This window comes from Chamaea fasciata, unplaced genomic scaffold, assembly GCF_029207755.1.
Source record: "Chamaea fasciata isolate MVZ Bird 193981 ecotype frontalis unplaced genomic scaffold, bChaFas1.0.hap1 SCAF_6, whole genome shotgun sequence".
NCBI lineage: Eukaryota > Metazoa > Chordata > Aves > Passeriformes > Sylviidae > Chamaea > Chamaea fasciata.
The window spans coordinates 4636621-4658257 of NW_027094091.1; the positions used below are offsets into that span (position 1 = coordinate 4636621).

The following is a 21637-nucleotide window of genomic DNA, read 5'->3' on the forward strand; positions in this document are numbered from 1 at the left end:
AAGTTCAAATAAACATAATTTTTTCAAATACTCCTAAGATATCTTTAAATACTCCAGTCATTTTTCATCTTCCTGCTGGGGAATTTTTCAGCATGTATTTTGCACCATACCTCTCTCTTTTCAGGCTTGATTGTTGCACACCTGAACTGGTTAGTATTTGCTTTCAGGAGCAGATCCTAAAATTAAAACAATTATCTTAAAGAGTGTGGTACATTTAAATTCTCTAAGAATAATTTTATGTCTTAAAAAGTCTTGTAGCCCCAACCACTATATTCACAGAATCACAGAATGGCTTGAGTTGGAAGGGCCCTTAAAGATCATCTCATTCCAAAGCCTCTGCCATAGGCAGGGACACCTCTCACTAGACCAGGCTGCTCAGACTTCCATCCCACCTGGCCCTAAACATTTCTAGGGATGAGGCATCCACAACTTTTCTAAGCATCCTGTGTGAGTGCCTCACCATCCTCACAGTTAAGAATTTCTTCCTAATGTCTAATCAAAATCTACCCTCATTCAGTTTGAAGCCATCCCTCCTCGTCGTGTCACTACCTGCTCTTGTAAAAAGTCCTTCTCCATCCTTCTTGTGGGCGCTCTTCTGGTACTGGAAAGCCACAATTAGGTCACCCTGAAGCCTTCTCTTGTCCAGGTTGACCAATCCCAATTCTCTCAGCCTTTCCTCATAGGAGAAGCGCTCCATCCCTCTTGGTGGCCTCCTCTGGACTTGCTCCAACAGGTCCATGTCCTTCCTGTGATGGGACCCCAGAGCTGGATGCAGCGCTGCGGGTGAGGTCTGACCAGAGCAGGGCAGAGGGGCAGAATCCCCTCCCTCACCTGCTGCCCACGGTGCCTTGGGTGATCTCAGGACAGGGAGGTTTCTGGGCTGTGAGTGCCCGTGGCTGGGTCATCTACAACCCCTCACCCACAGCACCCCCAAGTCCTTCTCAGGGCTGCTCTGGATCCGTTCATCCCCAGCCTGTGTTGACACTGGGAGCTGCCCTGACCCAGGTGCAGCATCAGCACTTGGTCTTGTTACAGCTCATGAGATTCCCGTGGGTCACTTCTCGAGCTTGTCCAGGTCCCTCTGGATGGAGTCCTGTCCCTCAGGTGTGTCAACTGCACCACCCAGCTTGGTGTCATTAGGAAATGTGCTGAGGGTGCACTCAATCCCTTCATCTGTGTCATTAATGAAGATGTGACACAACAGTGGTCCCAAGATGGATTCCAAAAGCTTGACTTAGTATTTAGATAAATTTTCACTTCTGATTAAAGACCTGAAGTAAGCAAGTATTGATTTTCTACACAGTTCTGCCTGGATGTATCCTTTGCACAGGACATCAGGGCTTTGATAGGCCTGCCCATATGAAACATGTTGCTTGTCCAAACAGCAGCTTAAAAGTGTCATAATTATCCACAGCACATCAGTACCATTGGCAGTAACTGTTTCCAACTGACAAACAACGGCTTTGGTTTTGAGTTACATTAGAGAATTATGATCAAGGGATCACTGCACCAGGGGTGCACACAATAGGCACACCCCTGGCATTAATGGCCCAGTCATTATATAGGGAAGTACAGGCAACCACATTTCTAGGTTTTGGATATTTATTTTGGTTGTAAACCAAATCTCTAATCAAAACTGTGAAACACAGTCTAGATTTTCTAATGGCTTTCTGGGCAGCAGCTGATAACATCAGTGTTTCTATAACTGTCTAGAGTGTGGCTTCCAGTGTTCTCATTCCTCACAGATGCAGTTCTTACAGTTACAGCTTCTGCAAAAATGCTATGAGACAAATGGCATTTTTCATACATATTTCTGCTAGGACCCACCATATCAGCTTGCTTAGCAAACAGTCTAGGGAATTGACCTTTGTGAATGCTTTGGATGCCTTAAATAACATTCCAGAAGTGACAAAAACTGCTGTTATTGCAGTTATAATTTCTGTGGTGGTTTATCTTTGTTTCTTGTATTAATGCATTTTCTTTACTGAAGAATGTGGCTGGTTGTTAAGTGATTTTACAGTTGTCATAGATTTTTTGATGGTATAGGCACTGTGATATTTAGCTTTTCTAGAAAGTTTTTAACATGCAAATAAGCACACAGACAAATAGATGGGCTTTCCCCACAGTATGGAAACTATAAAAGGATAAAAAATAATGTTGTATTGTTTTACAATGAAATAGCAAGCATAGGTAATGTGATGGGCCAGCAAAAGGAATGCAAAATTTATCCCCCTAGAATCTGTCACACGTTAAAGCTTTCACTAAAATTCAGAAACAGAATCCAATGCCTCTTTCACAAGGACATGAGAACAGCCCAGGACAGTAATGAATGGACTTGTACTAGCTAGTAAAAACTAGAATCAGGCATTTTCAGAATGGAGGTGGGAGCATGATAATAAAAAGGAGTCACATGGCATACCTTTTATCAGGTTTATATTGTAATTTGATTGGATATTGTAACTGCAGTGTGGGAATGGGGAAAGAAAGTGGAAATGGATTTTTAATTAATTCCTTTCCAAGGAGAAGACAACAATCTGCTTTAACTATGAGCTACCTCATTGAACAAGATTCATGTCAAAGTTTGGCTCAAATCTGTTTGTATTTAACAGGCCCTCCCTTCTCCTGCTGTCTTAACACACAGAGACCATGTACTCTGTTTCTTTACAAACAAGGATGACTTCACACTTTCTGTCTGCTGAAGGGAATGTATGAAGAATATGGAAGAGTATGAAGTCTGCACAAAAAAAGTCAGAATCTACTGATACTTTAAAAAGTGAGTAACATGGTTATTTTTCAGTTACTACAGAAAAAACCTCAAAATATTAAACTTATTTTGTAATTTGGCACCTTAATAAATAAGTGAATACTTTATAAATCTACATGTTCATGGGACTAGAAAAACCATTGTGAAAAAAAGAAAATTATCACGTTTCTGCTACTTTATATGACTGCTTGCAAAATTTCTCTTATGGTACTTACATACTGAGTAGAAGGCGGACAATTAGTAATAAAATAAAGAAAGTGGGAAAAGGGTGTTAAAACAGAGTAGAGGATACAAACTTCATGACTCTAGACAAAAAGCCACGAGCTATTTAGTTGCAAAAGCAGATGTGTTTCAGATAAAGTTCTAAGATTTGTGAAGATGAAACAATACAGAAGAACCAGTTTAGAAGAAAAGAAAGGATAGAAGAACAAAATACACTTACTTTTGCTTTTTGGATATTTTTTGTTTTGATTTCCTCTAGTAGCTTTCTTTCCTTTGGAGGCTTATAGATGCTTGGAGGAACCTGTATTAAAAGACAAAAATCTCTAGAATATGAGATATAAAACATTCCAAGTGACACATTCTTGCAGGCAAAAAAAAGCTCATTCACTTTTACCACAGAACAGCAGCAGTTTGGTTTTTTTTTTAAATATTGATTCTTTTCTATTAGTGCCACTCTAGAAGACAGGGACAGATTCCAATTAGTTGGAACTACCTAGCTTTTGAGTTCTGTTCAATATAACATAACCCCTGGTCAAAAAACCAGAAAGGAAGACAAATTTGGAACTAGTACAAGAAAGGCTAAAGTGATAATAAATCCAATAGGCCCTATCAAAGGGAGAAAAATGTTTCCAGAATGGGAACAGTTCTGTTTGGCATTTCATAAACTTCACTTTCAGATCAACAACAGCCAGATAGGGCAGCTGAATAAAGCAAGCTGTGGCACTGTGTGTGCCAGTAGGAACAAGTTACAGACTCCAAAGAAGTTCAGGGAAAGAAATCCTTTGAATACCAGGAACTTCATTGTAACTGAGGAGGTCTTTGAGATGAAACGGTGGGGCTCTGAGAAGGAAGTTGGAGGAAAGCAACAGATGTTCCATCCGTCTGGTCTTCCCAGACTTCAGTGTTTAAGCACTGCTGGAAAAAGTACACTGGGCAAAAGGGGCCTTTGTTCTGGTTTACCATGGCTGTCCCAATGTCCTTGTAAGGGAAAACCCCTGGAGGTGTGGATTAAATGTCTGGGAGGTAAAGGACTCAGAGGGTCTTTCTAGCATTAGTCAAAGATCTGGGAAAGCAATCACATGTCAACTAAAATGACCAGGACAAGACTGGCTGTCAATTGGATCAGCAGGACACTAGGGATTTCAGGTTGATTTCTGTATTTGTTGAGCAATAAATCTATCCCAGAGTAAGCCCTGAAAAAAGACTGGATGTCTCCTTCCTATGTGGGTGAGATAGTCTGACAGTTTACTGGACATCTGCCTAAATATTTATCTTGCTAAAAATCTGCTAGATCAATTAGAAGTTACAGAGTTAACACAAGAATTAATGGGGGAAATGGGGAAAATATACATTCTGTCTTGTACTGGAGGTCAGGAAACATAGGAATCCCACCTAGCTTTATTGGACTATATAATTACAGAATCACTAGGTTGGAAGAGACCTTCGAGATCATTGAGTGCAACTCATCCCCTAACACCTCAACTAAACCATGGCACTGAGTGCCACATCCAATCTTTTTTTAAACACATCCAGGGATGGTGACTCCACCACCTCCCCAGGCAGACCATTCCAGTACTTTATCACCCTTTCTGTAAAATTTTTTTCCTAATACCCAACCTATATTTCCCTTGGTGCAGCTTAAAGCCTGTGTCCTCTCTGTGTTCTGTCAGTTGCTGCCTGGATAAAGAGCCCAACCCCCACCTGATACAACCACCTTTCAGGGAGTTGTAGAGAGTGATCAGGTCACCTCTGAGTCTACTTTTCTCCAGGCTACACAACCCCAGCTCCCTCAGTCATTCCTCACAGGGTTTGTGTTCCCAGCTCCTCACCAGTCTTGTTGGCTGCTCTGGACACGCTCAAGCATCTCAACGTCCTTCCTAAACTGAGGGGCCAGAGCTGGACACAGCACTCAAGGTGTGGCCTCACCAGTGCCAAGTACAGGGGAAGAATGACCTCCCTGCTCCTGCAGGCCACACTATTCCTGATCCAGGCCAGGGGCCATTGGCCTTCTTGGCCACCAGGGCACACTGCTGGCTCATGTTCAGCTGTCACCAGCACCCCCAGGTCCCTTTCTGCCTGGGCACTGTCCAGCCACACTGTCCCCTGCCTATAACGTTGCAGGGGGTTATTGTTGCCAAAGTGCAGGACTCAGCACCTGGGCTTATTAAATGTCATCTTATCGGACTCTGCTCATCCATCCAACTGTTCCAGATCTCACTGCGGAGCCCTCCTCCCTTCCAACGGATCGACACACACTCCCAGCTTAGTGTTGTCCGCAAATTTACTAATGAAAGACTCAATACCCTCATCCATGTCATCAATAAAAATATTGAACAGAACTGGCCCCAGCACAGCGCCCTGAGGGACACCACTGGTGTCTGGCTGCCAGCTGGATGCAGCACCATTCACTACCACTCTGGGCCATCCAGCCAGTTCCTAACCCAGCAAAGAGTGCTCCTGTCCAAGCCATGGGCTGCCAGCTTATCCAGGAGTGTGCTGTGGGAGACAGTGTCAAAGGCCTTGCTGCAGTCTAGGTAAACAACATCCACAGCCTTTCCTGCATCCACCAGGCAGGTCAGCTGGTCATAAAAAGAGACCATGTTGGTCAAACATGACCTACCTCTCCTAAACCCACGCTGGCTGGGTCTGATACCCTGGCTATCCTGTAGGTGCTGCATGATGACACTCAATATTAAGTGCTCCATTATCTTACCAGGTACTGAAGTCAGGCTACCTGGCCTGTAATTACCAGAATCCTCTTTCCTACCCTTTTTGTGAATAGAATTCACATTGCAAGCTCATCTGCCAGCTTCCTCTTCACCCTGGCATGGATCCCACCTGGGCCCATAGATTTATAAACATCCTAGCGGCTCAGCAGTTTTCTGACTGCCTCCTCCTGGATTACAGGGGGATCATTCTGCTCCCTGACACCATCTACCAACCCAGAACTACACTTTCAAAAAATCATGAATTTAATGGACTTTACACTGCCTTTGCTATGTGACATCTTTATCTACAGGTAAAACAAATAAACAGAAGAAGCTAGAAATTAAATGAACTGGTGAGACTGCTCAAGTATTTTTGTGAGCTCTTAAAGTGAAGCAGCAGCGAAAGTATTTCTCAGAAGTATCTAAGAATTTCTATTATGCTTTTATAGATGGAGAGATGAAAGCCTGCAGGATTTGAAAAGGGTTCCACAGGCAGTGAGTATCAGTTTATTTCACTCTTCTTCCTACTCATGTGCTTTACCTGCAAACTGCACTCATCTGCTAGAGTAAGCTGAAAATCTCTTCTTAGAAAGTGCCATGCTTATTCCAAGTAATTGAAGGAGAAAACTTTTCCATCAGCTATTTAAAAAACATTCCTTGCCTTGTGATTTTAGTCATCCCATGGGGATGAGTACCAAGCAGATATACAGACAGACAATACAGCAATTACCCAATTGTTGGAAGAGGATAAAAAGTCACTATAAATAAATTGTAAATTACAGCAACAGAGAGATCAAGAAAGGTCAGACTCTACCTACTTAATCCAAATGTGAAAACAGGGTTGGGTATAAGAGACACCAACTTTGCTTTCCCTCCCCAGGCAGTGGTTAGCCTCACATAGCCTGTGTGACATCCTTTAACAAGAAGATTATTTAGGGAGTAGGTACCACAAGAAGCTTAAGGAATAAAAAAAAATGAATAATCACTTTGAACTTTGGTACTCATCACTCTTGTATTTTTTAAAGTTACTGTCATAAGATGGACAAGGGAAAGCTCATGCAATGCTACTGTATTATGAATTTCTATTTTTATAGATAAGATCACAAATATCTTTGTAGGTCTGTATATTTGCAAACAAAATCCTCTGTACTGGCTAAATGATTTCACCCATTTAATTATTTTAAACAATCAGCATTTCACTCATGAAGCACAGCTGAAATAATAGAAAAAAATCTAAAAACACATTAAATTTGGCTGAATGGTGTTACAATAACATCCCAGTGCAGCCTTTTTTAAAAAAATACGTATCTCTGGTTTACAGAAAAATTAAAAATAAAATAATTGCATAATCTTATTATTTTAGTATAGTGCTGATATTAAAAGAATGGATTTTGTTACTCTAGGCCCAGATATCCAAGAAAGTTGAATGTGTCTAAATAATTTTGCGCGTTATCAGGTTTATGCACCTGTCTCCATTTGTTTCCTTTGCAAACCTCAAGGTAAAGCACTCATTTTTCCTTGTAGAATTGTATTTATGAATGTGTGCATGCATACGGGCATGCTTGTGTCTGCATGCACATGCATGTGTGCCAAGGCCAGTGGAGCCACAAATTTATAATCTTTAGACCAAATATTTGGAGGGAATTGTTTTATTATTAAATCTCAACATTAAAATGCTTTTCCTTTTCACTTTATGTCCCCCCTTTTTGATGAATGCTTAAGGTGCTGAATGATTATCCTAAGCTTCTCGGCTTAGGTTACTCCAAGGCCAGTGGGGAATCCCATCTCATTACAGGTCACTAAGACAACTACCCTGCCTTCTGCAATAACCCACAGCCCAGCCCTCCCCTGGGAAGAGAAGGGAGCATGTGCTCTGCACACAGGACACAGTGCCATCTCAGCTCCTGACCCAATGTATGTGGTGCATCTCATTTTACTTGCAAAGAAATGCCTGGAATAAAATAACGCTAGAAAGCAATACCTAAACAACAATCCTGTTAATCAGAATGAACTAATTGCACCACAGGGTTGCCAAAACCTATTGCTCAAATTCCATATGCCTCCACATAGTTCTGTACAGCTGTTCCAATGTGGAGCAGTAACTGTGGGTAGTGACTACAATAGTCCCAGCTGAAAAACCACGTGACAAGTTCTTTGACAGGTTTATGAACCATGAGTTAAAAAGGGGTACCTCATAAAAGGAACACTTTTGTGAGAAAATGGATGAGACCATTTCTGCAGCAGATTCTGGGACGTAATGTGGAAGAGCTTTATTTCTTTGTGTTCCTCTGAATTGCAGACAACCCTCCACCATACAGGAGCCACACCTATGGCCGGCTCTCACCTTACTGACCCTTTCCTGCCATGTGAGCTGTGTTTTCAGTCTCTTTTTATTTCAGGATGTAAATTGGTGATACTGGTCACCATGTGGCAAAGTAAAGTGAATCTTAATTTGCTGAGAGAGGTACAGAAATGAGTAGAAGGTATGTCACTACTACACTAATGGCTTTAGATTCACACAAGCTTTAAATTTGCAAACCTGGCCAGAATGTAAACCAAATTTAGTATAATCCAAACAACACAGACGAACTTCACTAAATGCATCTGCATTAAAGCAAATTTATTCTAAGAGGGGCTGCACAGCATAAAGTTCTAAAATGACAGCAACATGACTCATTCCTATACTGATTAAGTAGTTATTAAATGCAGTTTTTCAGAGCCTGGTATTAAGCTGTTTCAATGTAAAATCCCATTAACTGTATAACACACTACCATTAAATTGCTCTGCCATCCTAAGATGTAAATGGTTTCTAAGAGCATTCAACACATGTATTATTTAAAACCTGAAGTACTAATACAAGGTGGCAGATAATGCCCAAATCTATGACTTCTAAGCCCACTTCCCACTGCATTTAAATACAAATGATTTTGCAGTCTTTATTAAGTTAGTCATAGTAGCTTGATCCCAGTTCCTGTTTGCTTTATACCAGTGAGATAACATCAACTGTGGGTCTCTGACTTGTACCAGTGTAACTAAATCACAAGCTGAGATAATAAGTAAAATAACTTAGTATTTCAAAGACAAATCTAGTCTAATTTTTACATGAGCAATGAATTTAAACTGAAAGCCCTAATTTTAGAGATTAAGCCAAATAAAAATAAAATTACACCTTCAAGGAGGAGCTGCAAACCTAGAGTCCATATCATTTCCAGTGGAACTGCTTCTCCATTTATTTTAATGTGAATTCATTTACAAAAAAATAAATTTTTGAAACATTTTCATTTGATTGTCCTTTTTTTTTTTTTTTTACCTCCTTCTGCGCATTACCCAAAGCAAACATCCTACAAAGCCAAGAGCAATCAGAAACATCCATATCAATGCTGTCATCAACTCATACCCATTTTGTAGCTCTACTTCTGAAAGTCAAAGAAGGACTGCAGGAACCAAACTTTTCCCTTTTCTCTAGCTGGCTTATAAATCACTTACAGAACACTCACTGAAATGAAATAATTAGTTTGTTGGTTTTTTTTAAGAAATTTGACCTTTAATACATGGATAATTGCCTAAGTCCTTTTCAATCTGTCAAAGGTTGTAGATTTTCTATAATTGCTTTAAAGAGATTATTAACCCCCCTACCAAGATTTTGTGCACAAGCATACAAGAAATTTAGTGTCTTTCAAAAAATAAACCAACTTACAGGTTGTCTTTTTGGCAGTGCTGGCAGAGCTGCTGGTGAAGGTGGAGGAATTGCACGTGGCTTGGGTACAGTCAAATTAAATTCCTTTGGCTGAGTGACTCTTGAAGTCTTGACAGTGGTGGTATGACTGCTTAATTTATCTGTAAGCTTTTCAATCAGTTGCTGCACTTTTGGCTGCCACCTTCAAATAAACCCAGATTTTTCAATTTTATTTTGTTTTTCTTTTTCATACAAACAGTATATGAGGTTGGGATTGGTGCAAGTTCTGTTATGCTTTCTGCCATTCAATTTTAATAAAACTGACAAATGAATCTGTACTCAGGATTTAGCTACACTGCATTATTTCACCTCTTGATAGATGCTATCCACCCAGATAACTAGTGGTGAAATAGCCACAGTTTGTATGGAATAAGCAACTACCTGGCCAGTGGATTCTGTGGCAAGACCAGATTAGGTGTCAGAAAAGCAACTGTCAAAGGCTAATTACACACTTAACATACTTAGATGAAGAGACTGAACAGTGGTCTGAGTGTTGCCACATGTACCAACAGAGCACATGCAGATCAATCTTAAAGCATAGGCAGTTCTAATAGAAAAAAATACAAAGGTCCAAGGAGCTCAGTGAATTATCAAATGAACCTTCAATGAGCACTGGGGCAGCCAAGAAGATTTTGATTTCTCTGGCTTTGGGCTTGTATCAAGGTTCAGACTTCTAAGGATTGACAGGAAGATGCAGATCAAAGGTAAAACACAAACAGGGTATCACAGTCTAGTTACAGTGACAGCTTCATGCCAGTTATTATTCTTCTATATGTGTTATATCCTTATATATTACACAGGCAATGGAGCTTTCCCAGAATTTAAAAAGCAGATGACAGTGCAAACTTACAGTAAGTTATTTATATGACTGTTACCTTAGGTAGCACTGTCATTACAGGGTGAGGCTTGCAAGTAACGAAGCTCCACTAAAATAAATAAGACTCTTTATATTGACCTCACTGATATCAGAAAGAGGACCACAAAGACACATTTAAAACAATTTCAGCTACTGAACTGACTAAATTCATCACTGCATCCTCAGACCTCGAAGGATGTTTCAAACTCAGTAACCAAATCTGGTCTTTAACATTCTTGTATAACTTACACTTGCCACTTCCAGGCAAAATGTGGATTCATTACATTGACTGTAACTGATTGTGAAGGACAGCTCCAATAAACTGGGTGCTAATGAAACAAGCAGTGGCCTAAGCCTCAGCTTTCATGAAAGAATATGTGCAAGAACTGTGTGGGGGTATGGATGTATATCTCTGTATCTCTCTGTCTGTATTTTTATACTATTCCAACAATTTTTTTTTATAAATAAAATCACTACAATGGAATGTTTTGAGTCAAATACTAACTTCAGATATGTCCCTGTAGAACTCAGCGGAATTCAAAGTAGTGCAAGCCAAATCTATGTTACATATTTGCTAAAGTGCTAATAAGCTACACAGTGTGAAAGGATTAATTCTAGGGACTTTGATATGACAGAACTCCTTTTCACCTGATAGAGTTTGTAGCCTGTTTTTGTCTGACATTGTTTGCCATCATCTGGATTAATCTATACTGCATTGAGAAGGATGTGTGACTGCAGCCACATTGGTATAATTTATCTGTTCTAGGTAAAACTGAGAGTAAAAAGTGACCCAGTAGGCTGCAGAGCTACTACTTCTCCACGTGAAAATGTTCCATTTTGGCAAGGGTACAGTTGCTACCATATCACCACCTAACCAATGAGTCGATGCATCTCAGAGCATTTAAGCTGTTAAATGGTGCTGTAACTGTGTAAATAAATAATAACTTCCAAAGAATTGCTTATATGCTTATCTGATTTGCCCAGAAGGGATTTTATGACCATCAGTATAAACAAATCTGTGCATAAAGCCAAAATCAGGGAAGTCAAACATTTTTTCAAATACTTAATGTCATACAGATGTTGAAGTGACCGATGAGGCATGACTCAATGGATAATTTGAACCTTCTATTTTACATTTTTCAGAGTACGATGTTTTATCTATTCAGGGGCATCAGGGAGCAGATGTACAACAGCTGTGAAAGGACTTTTCTGGGAGAGAACCTTGCCTCTAGGTTAGTAAAAGGGATTGCTAAAGACTTGTGTAGGCAAGAAGGGTTCTGAGCGACTTCAATAGGAGAAACACTTTAACAGAAATGCGAGCTTTCAGGGGAAGCTTTCCCCAGCTTTTAAAGTTTGAGGTGGCCAGAGGCTACTTAAAAACTACTTACCTTAGCAGTGGATCAATCCAGTTCTCTTTTACATACTCTGAATCATAGAAGTGACTCCATTCATCTTTTATCCATGTGTTCAGATACAAGTCATTGAAGAAGAACCTAAGAAACTAATAATAAGTGATTTATTTTAAATATGAATGTTGGACACATGGTATATATAAGACTGCAAAAAGACAGTTGCTTTTTCTACAAACATCACTGAAGAATTTACTTGTATTTGACCTTGTAATTACAAACATAGATGATCGGTATCTTTAGGTTCTTATTAGCTGGTGGACAGTCCCATGTCTTTTACCTCTACTTTGTGAAACACTAATAGATACTAAAATTTTTTTTGTGGCAAAACAAAAAATAAACTAGAGGCTAAAACATAGAGATGTGTTGATTCATCTTAAATTTGCTTCAAACATTGTGAAGCAAAGGTTTTATTCAAAATTAGTCACTGCTGGAATACACTGATTTTAGTATAATTTTACAGTAGAGTTTCAAAGTCTGATATACCCTAGGTGTACTTCTGATTGTCTAGAATTGGAAAACCCATGAAGTCCAGAAATATGTCAGGCCTGGCACAGTACCTGAACGACTTAAATTTGTTTCAGATCCCTGGGAACTGGGCAGAGAGAATTGTTGAAAACTATAGTAAATGCAATGTGGCTTTTTCTTTTATTGAAATATAATTATTGGCATCTTCCCATTAAAAGAAAAGACTGAAGTTTGGCACTTATACATTGTAGGGGTCTACATGCTGGAGTAATAACAACTAACATTTGAACTTTTGTTTGCCACTCCCGTTCATCAGGAGGTCAAAAGCCTTTCTTTAAATCTTGAAGTATTCAAATGGCTTTCTGAAACACTCTTGAAAAATGGCATTCAGATTCAGCCTGTGCCATTTACAGCAATATAAATTCCAAACTTGAACCTTAGCTCTTCTATTAAAATTCTTGAAAATGAAAGTACAAGCATGATGCTGAAACAATCATAGTAAAAGAAAAAAGGTCCACTAAACAATTTTGACATTATGAGCCATACTGGGAAGCAGTACACTGTCACTTTGAGAAGCTTCAAATGGAGACTTACAGAGCTTATTAGATTAGACTTGGCATCAGCCACATCTTAAATTGTTTTACACAGAGCCATAGAGTTCTTTGTATTGAGTTTTTAGTTCTACAGAACTACCAAGGAGCTTCGTAATTCAAATGCAGTGTCAAGCTCAAGGTGCCTCGGAACTTTGTAAATAATTCAGGTTTGACTCAAGGCGTTTGCTGCAGATATTCTACAGATCTAGAAAGCCTGCTACCTGGAATCTAGAGTCTTCATGTGACCATTTCCAAGGAATTAACCTTTAAATTTAGCTGTATTTTAATCTATTGTGGTTTTGGTAGTCAAAAGACTGATCAGCACTGCAGGACTACATGAATATTACCCCCTTTGATTTCCATTCTTTTAGAATTCTAGTCTAGAAACTTCTGCTTCTCCTTAAATATGCAAGTGTCAGCTTATCAACACACCATCCAAAAGAAGTTCTTTCATCCCTAAAAGCTTGATTATAAACGAAGTGCTGAATTGTGAATAAGTTGGGGGTTTTGACACTTCCAGATTCTGTGGCATTTAATAAGCATACAGTGAAGGATGCATTTCATCCCGTCGGTCTAGAAACTCATTCATTGTCCTTACAGAGGATCTTCCACTGTAACACATGCATATGGGATTAAATTTGTCACCTAGCAGTAACTTGTACTACTGCAATGTGTAAATACAATGTCAAAAAGTTGCAGGAGCCCCTTGTTAGGGGATAGAAATGAGCCAAGACACAGACTACTGGTTTATCACAGCATGGAAAGGGTCCTGGTTATTTCTCTTAAGAGTTCAGCCATCCTGACTCCAACCATTCACTGACTCCAGCTGCAGCAAGCTTCTATTGTAGGTTTCCCTTGCAGCCTCTGACTGCTGGTTATTTCCTGCTGAACTCCAGCTGCATGCAGTAGTTTGCAGACTCTGAATGCAGGCTTTTACCTAGCTAGAATATGGCTGCAGGTTCCAACAACAGGCTCTAACTGCAGACCCGGACTGACCTCATCACAGCAAATTTCTAGCCCCAGAATCCTTCTTCTTAATGATCCTCAAGTTCCCTCTTCCTCAAGGCTCTAGTTCCTCCATGATCCTCTCCCCACCAGCTAGCCCACTCCCTTTTATCACACTTATATTTATTGGTTATAGCTGTGACTCATCAGGGGCGAGGCTGTATTGGGTAATTAATACAGCTGTTACTTATCAGGGGCGAGGTCACCTGTATTCCCTTCTCCTGTATCAAAAGTCTAGAATGAATTCATACTTTCCACCAGAAGGGATGCATGGTGTAGACACTATTTCTACCGGTTGTTGAAACAAAATTGTACATCCAGTTATCTCAGCAGTTGATGTGATTACAGTGAACACATCCCTTACAACAGCACTGATCTTATGGGAAACCCTGACTATACATGAAGTTTATAAAAACCCATGTAAACAAGTGTGTATACAGGAATATTAATACAGTATTGATCATGAGCTGATACGCTTAAAATAAGACAGACCCTGAGGTCTGAGCTGGTTTCAAATTTCTAGGTATTCAGAAAGCTCACAGAAATAGAAATACTGCAGGTGGTGACTTTTAAATATTCCAGATTTTTTTCACTAGCTTCCATCAAGTTGAACCGCTCCCTCTCTGTGTCCTCTTCCACAGCCTAGTCCATCCTCTGAGGCTTCAGTCAGTTTTCCACTACAGTGCCATGTGAAACTACACCTCTGAATTGTTGTTTCAGCTCCCACTGACTCTGCCTCCTAAATATTTGCTGTAACTCTTTTTCACAAAGCAACTTGACTAACTCTTCAAGGCAGATGAAACTATAATAAAGGCACACAGTGATTTCTAACTGTCGTATTTAACAGCTGGCTGTTACAGCTTGAGGCTTCCTACAGCAGCACCAGTACTGTACTGGTTACTAACATTCCCCCTATATTAAAACAAATAGGTAATTTTGTGATTGATAAATGCTATTATGTACTCCTGAGGTACAGAGAATGGTTAAGTGTGTAATCAGATATCAACACTGGGATGTATAATTTTGTGCAGTTTTAGTCACAGTCCCCACAGAAATGCTACAGTAAGGATATGCCACAGTATGCATCATACTAAAGAATTCTTGGAACACAGCCCTGGAATGGTCATCCAGGCACTGCAGGGATTGCAAATGGCGATGCAGGATGACTGGACATCATTTCTGACCAGAGTGTGCCTGAACCAAAGTCCACAATCTTAGTTTTGATAATCCCTATCACAGATGGTGATAAGGCAACAGAAACTTTTGTGTTTCGTGAACTGAATTGCTAGGAAAAAATCCCTAATATTTCTGTTGTCTTTGGCCACATGTGACACAGGTGGAAAACGCAATATCAGCAGTCATTGCTTTTACAGCAGCAGAATGGGGCTTCTCTTAGATTTCTGTTTGGATGTTACCAGGCTCTGTCTCCTTAGCAAAGTCACTTGTAGTCATTCTAGTAACAGCATTATTCTGCTTACTTCTCTGTCTTGAACATTCCAAAACTTTTTCTGCTCAGACAGCATAATAATGAAGATCCATTTCCCTTCTGGAAGTGATGGAATTACACCACCAATGAATTGTACCCGTGGTTACATTTTAATGTATACTCTGGCTGTAGTAACATAAGTGTGTATAATTGAAGACTGTTTTGTAATGCATTTTTACAGGTGGGCTGAATTAATACCTTACTTTTGGGAATTTGAACTTAATATTGTTAACACACTTTTACATACTGGGATCACACAGATTTCTAGAAAACAAATTAAAAAATGGGAAATTTCCTCATCTGGTATTGTCTTTACATCCATGTAGGCATTTACAGAGTTGAAATGCCTACATTCACAATATAAGCATTTGAGTTAAGGAAGTAACTGCAGGAAACAGCATGTCCCGTTTCTCCATACAGATCAGCCACTGCCTGAAAACATTACTGACCCAACTTGGACATCCACCATGAGGTTGATCATGCCCTGCTATTCCTACCTCATCTTAAATTCTATAACAATGCCCAGTTCTTATGTAGTGATATTCCTTTGATGATCTCAGAAGTTCTTTAGAACTGCTTTTAGAAGCAATTAGAACATGAAACAGAATAAACAGGTTCTTAACTGCTAGAAAGAAAACACTATGTATTTTGTATTTTTACAAGACAATTCAGAAATTACAAAGCTGTTTTCTTCAACTTTTTATTTCAACAGTGTATTTCTCTAACACACAAACCCTTAAATTTTAAAATAAATATAGAAGAATAACGTGTAGAATAATAGAATACAAAAATAGATTTGAGCCAGGAATGCATGGCTAATTTCTTAAAAGGATAATCACACTAAAGTTACAAGAATGGCTTTTATCCTATGGTTCTGTAATTATATCACCATAAAAAAATCACATGTATTCTTAATATTACAGAATGAGAGCTTGTGATTTTCTTTTCAATCAGGTGAACATGTGTGAGGTAGCATTGTTATTCTGCCTAAATGAAAATATTTGAACATTCATCAAACATAGGGAAACACTGTGACTCTGAGTTGAATGGAGGCCATCATACAGGTCTTTAAGGGAAACGCCTTAAATTTCCCACAGGTCAACATCATTCACCTGAAGACTATTCATTTGAGTGAGGTTTATCTGCATGATGAAGAAAATTCCACTCAGCCTGTGATGTGCTAAATTTATTTTTTAATTAAATATGTCCTGTGTAAATATATGTGAATATTTTTTTGGTGTCTTTACTGAACTCAGACACAATAGTTATCAGGCAAAATCTGGAGGTCAGCATCCTGAAGGAGGATCCCAAATTTCTGATAACTTTTGTTGCTAAGGCTGCAGATCTGCCTTCTGCTCTTTTGTCTCTGTTGCTGGGGGGAAAAAATGCTGCTTCTAAATCCTCTGCTGCAGGTGCATTAATTTAATCTAGCATCACTTTGAAGACAAAGAAACTGTTCTGATGGAACAGAAGAAAAACTAGGTACCATGGTGATGAGGATCTGGTAAGATACTGAAGCAAACCAAGTCACACCTGCTACAATGATAGCAGGTGCATGACTTTGGAATATGCAGCACTTCTCTAGCAGAAAAGAGTAATTCCAGACAAGGAAGGAGACATTATCTAAACCAGAACATCAGGGCACTGATGCTTAAGCCATATAAAGCTAGATGAATGGAATCAACAAGAGATAATTGGCATGATGTGGGAAAATTGTGTTGCTAACTGAATGGCTCAAGATGCATCCAATCCAGTAGCTCGTGTCTAAGATGTTTACAAAAGAAGGGGCTGGGAGGGCATTTTAGACAGAGTGATTTGTCTGTCTACCAGATTACGATAATTCTTTCAGCCACTCCTCTGTTCTTTCTAACTGTTAATGAAATATATAATTTTTGTCTCTGAATGGAATTAATAATAAGCATTCCATAGTAAGTCCATCTAAAACCAGACAACTTAACCTACTCTGTCCCTACATATTGCAAAGCAACTCTACTCATTAAAGAGACACTGGCATCCACATGAACATTCAAAGTAATCACTATAAGGATAAACCTTAGCCTTTTGAGTATTAATTAATAAAATTTGCCTATCTCTTTAATTCCATCTTTGTTATTCAAACAGCATGTTTGGACTATGCTCTGAAACATCTGGATAATCAAAAGTTGCAGATGCTGTGTCACCAGTGATTTAATTTTTGGCCCATTTTCCTGAGAAAACAGGGCTTATGAGAAAGCACTGCTGCTCAGTTTATCCCTCGGCTCCACTGTGCAACATAGCTTTTAAGATAATTAGCACTTTCATTTTGAACGAGAAGCAGAAGATAATTATATTTCTACAGTTAAAATGAAAAACAGCAAACAAATAGTGGAGAAAACCCCAAATTCATTACTCCAGAATTTTGTTGTCCCACTTTTTATTTGGCAGCACTGGTTTAGTCAGTTGCGTGTTGTACTGGGGCAACTGGCATATGCATAGCTCCAAGCCAGCCAGTGTTTTTTGGGAAGGAGAAAAAGTGATAGAAGCACAATAGGCTTGATAATGAAAGTGGCAGTGGATTGTTCAGGGGAAAGAAGAACACTAAACATCAGGAACTGCAAGTTTCAATAGATTCATTGCATGTGGAAAAAACATCTCCTGACAAAGAAAGTCAAAGAAAGAATGTGGGCAGAGGCAAGAGTGAGCATGCAACTTAGAGGGACAACTGTAAATTACATAAACTGTAAATTATGTGATTATTTGACCTTCTCAGATTATATAAAATAGATGTTAAATTGATCTTTGACTGAATATAAGAATCACCCTGTAAGTAAAAATTGAAAGGTTTTTTTGATAACAAAATACTAATTTAATTTCTGAATTTTAACAGAAGAGAATAGTAATTTCTCCATTTAATTTATTCTCAAGGTTGAGAAGTCATCTGATTAATCACATACAATGAACAGATAATTATTTTTTTAAATGTCTTGTGCTTTGATTACCTGTTGCATTTTTGCAGTGTCCAAGGATTTCACAATTCTGCTGAAGCGCTGGAGACCAATCTCTTCTAGTTGAAAAGTAGCTAGATAACAGATAACTATCAAAAGATACATATATTTAAAATGCAGCAGGCACTTCTAATAAACCTATACCCTATACTATCTATACCCTGGGATTTAGACTGTTACCTTAATTTTAAATAGTTTCGATAGTGAATTCTTCAACATATTCTGGTTTTTATGTTTTCAGAGAGGATAGCTCTCTGTAACTCTTCTGTTACAAATTCATAGTTTATGATACCTAACAACATTATAGATAACAAAAATTTGAACATAAAATTTAATATTTCTAGTATTTATTTTGCTTTTTTTTTCCCCAAGTGACCATATTGCCTAAAATGTTGTAACCTTCATTTTTATTCTGGATTGGAATAAAATCCAGTTTTTAAATTGTGACATTTCAAACCTGAATCTCGTACCCTCTATGGCGAATTCACAGTTCAATGATCTTAGAGGTCTGTTCCAACCTAAATGATTTATGATTCTATTCTATGATACAGGAAGAGGCACAGTCAGTACTGTGAAATTTTAGTAGACCTGTAAAGTTCATGGGCTCCTGTATCAGCTTTCATTTGTCCCCACTCACTTTGATCAATCAGGCTTCACTTACAGTGCAGTGTTTTAGCTGCCACCAAATTGTAATGGTAAAATCAGGAAATTCTGATCAATGTGCCGCAGCCAACTTAGTGTATCTTTAGTCTTCAATCTCATGTGCTTTAGTACAGCAACGTATTTAATCAGTCTTAGCAGAATATACATTTATCTCCTACAAGCTTTATTAAATTCAAATCTGCTCACACATAGCAACAGCCTTTATAAGCAGCTTTGATCATTTAAGTGTCAATGCAGCTTGGCAAAGGGAATCACAAGCAGCTTAAAAAAATGTAAGCCAATGACCTTAGACTCTCAACTTGTTGATAAAGGAAAATTTTCTGTTCCTACCCTCTGCCTATGATTAATGGAGGCTTTTGAATGGACTGGTCCTGACAATCCAATAATAGCAACACTCAGCTTAAAGGTATAATTTATGTGCCCCAGACAATGAAAAACATGCCTCTAGAGAAATGGAGACAATGAAGCATTACCATTTAGAATAAACTTGATACACCAATAATTTTATCCTTGACAGTTTAGGCTCCCTTTTGTTTGTTGTTTGATTTAGATTTCTGTACTTTTCCTAAAGTATTTTTTAAATTATTTTTTCATGTACTTCTCAATACCTGAAATAACTTTGGGAGTAGTAACTACCCTAATTAACTGGCTCATACTGTCAGATATAGTTGTATCAGAACTGATTCTAACCAGGTAACTAATAAAATGAAAATAATTGATCTCACTCCTGGAGACAGAGGGAAATTTACTTATGTCATTGTGATGGTCAGTAATAAAGAAACCCAAGCATGGATAGAGGCAATTGTGTCTGCATGCTGTGAGATGTGCTGTGTTCCACAGCACACAGAGCCTTGTCACACATTTTTCTGTAACAAATTGAATGGAAAAGGTACTTGGTTGCATAGAAGAGAATAAAGGGAAGTCACTGAAGAACATTTTTTAAAGGGATGGTTAAACTTCCAAGATGCTTCTTCCAGCCACTGATGCTATTTTCCAACTGCATCTTACCTTTCGTGGGTAAAATTCCAGTTAACATCTCTAAGATCTCAGACCGAATAACAATTTCAGGTTTTGGACTTCACATTCATTAGGACATTGAAAAGGTCCTGTGCTTCACAGGACCTTGCACTAGATACAATGACCGTGCTTCCAATGTAATATGATACCAGGACCTACACTAGTAAAATTATAATTTTTAAAATTTTTTCGTAAATACATTTGGTATTGTAAAGACAACTTACCTATATAGAGATTACGCTCAGAAATTGGGCAGTATCTCCCATCCTGAACATAAAAGGCATTGACGACCACATCCAATATGGATTTGTATTCAGTGCATCCCGCTAGTGTATCCACTAAAAATTTTTCTTCTGTCACATTAAGAGTCTATAGAGATACAAATTTAATAATGATTAATGTATTCTGGAAAGAAAATAGTTGTGTACAAAAAGTATAATCATTTTGAAGTTATTGGAAAACATGAACCATGAACAGGGGTGCCTTTGGTAGGGCTGCTGCCCTTCTAATGCTATCAAATAGGGGCAGTCCTAGCAAATTAATGGCCCTTGTTAAGTAAAATGTAACTTTCTCCAATGTTAAGTGTTCATTTTACCTGCTGACATAAGCATTGAGTTAAAAGACCTTCATGTGTGAATGTCAGCAGTCGATGCAAAGAAAATACGAAGTCTCTGAACTATGAGCAATTACTAACTTAGTCAACACTATGAGAAAGTTTCAGAAAGATTTTGTTTTCGCTCAGGAAACCTCTTCTTTGTGGGTGAAGTCTGAGCTACTTAGGGAGACTAAACTGAGGGGAGAAACTGGACAGAAATTATGGAAAAGCTCTTAATTGTGACTGAAACCCAACTTTGGAGAACATGACTAATTTAAGCTAAACCAGTGAGTGCCAGGATTCTTTATAATGCAGACTGTTTCTTATCCAGATAATGCTCCTGGTCACTTGTTATGTTCGTGCAGTATCCCAAGAGAATAGGAGAGTAGGATGCTCACTGCCTTCTGGATCCTACCCCATCATCCCTTTAAAAAGTCGGAATGCTCCTCAACTTTACAGAGACTTTCAATCACAATAAATAATATTAAATATCTGCTACAAATGAGATAAACTTCTAGGATGAACCACCTTTAAACATTGCAATAAAATCTGAGGCCCAGAACAGTTTGTTATTACATGAATTGAAAATGGCCAGCTGAGCTATGACAAAATGACAAATAATAATGATCCTTTGATTTAAGGAGGTTAGACAAGAAGCCAAGAAAAAAGGCTAAGTGCATCCTCTGAAAAAGTGTAGTCCACGTTTGATGTATAATCTTTCCCAGAGCTCTGAGGTGTGGGAACAATTGAACTGCAATAATATATCAGATGAGAAGTTTACCTTGCCTGGTAGGCTGTTTGCTGCCCTCTTGATGGCTTTATTTCCCCAATGTGATTAATTTCTGGTTTATGAGTATTATTAGAGGCTGCTGGATGGAACTCTTTGAGTTTTCTGATAAGTGACACTATACAGGGCTTTGAGATCGAGCAAATATAAGGCAAAACTTTAAAATTACCATTCTAATATTTAAATGTAAAAAATTATGCAGAAGAATTCAAAGTGTATTTTCTCAGGTTGTCATTCAGAGCAAGCATAAATTTTTTTCACTACTCCTGCTCAAAAGCCAGATTTCATTCCTTTTAATTTGTGCATCATCACCAATAAAAATGAGGAAAGAGACTGAAAAAAA

General features: G+C 38.5%; 1 protein-coding gene across 1 annotated transcript in view; it reads right to left on the reverse strand.

Annotated features, from left to right (window-relative positions):
* Positions 1-21637, reverse strand: part of CFAP99 (cilia and flagella associated protein 99) — a 55393-nt gene that overhangs the window by 21419 nt on the left and 12337 nt on the right. The window contains exons 3-8 of the mRNA XM_066185279.1: positions 20137-20281; positions 18227-18321; positions 11676-11788; positions 9393-9573; positions 3207-3287; positions 111-176 (exon numbers count right to left, since the gene is read on the reverse strand). Of these exons, the coding sequence (XP_066041376.1) occupies positions 111-176; positions 3207-3287; positions 9393-9573; positions 11676-11788; positions 18227-18321; positions 20137-20281 (681 nt within the window). The remainder of the gene's footprint in view (positions 1-110; positions 177-3206; positions 3288-9392; positions 9574-11675; positions 11789-18226; positions 18322-20136; positions 20282-21637) is intronic.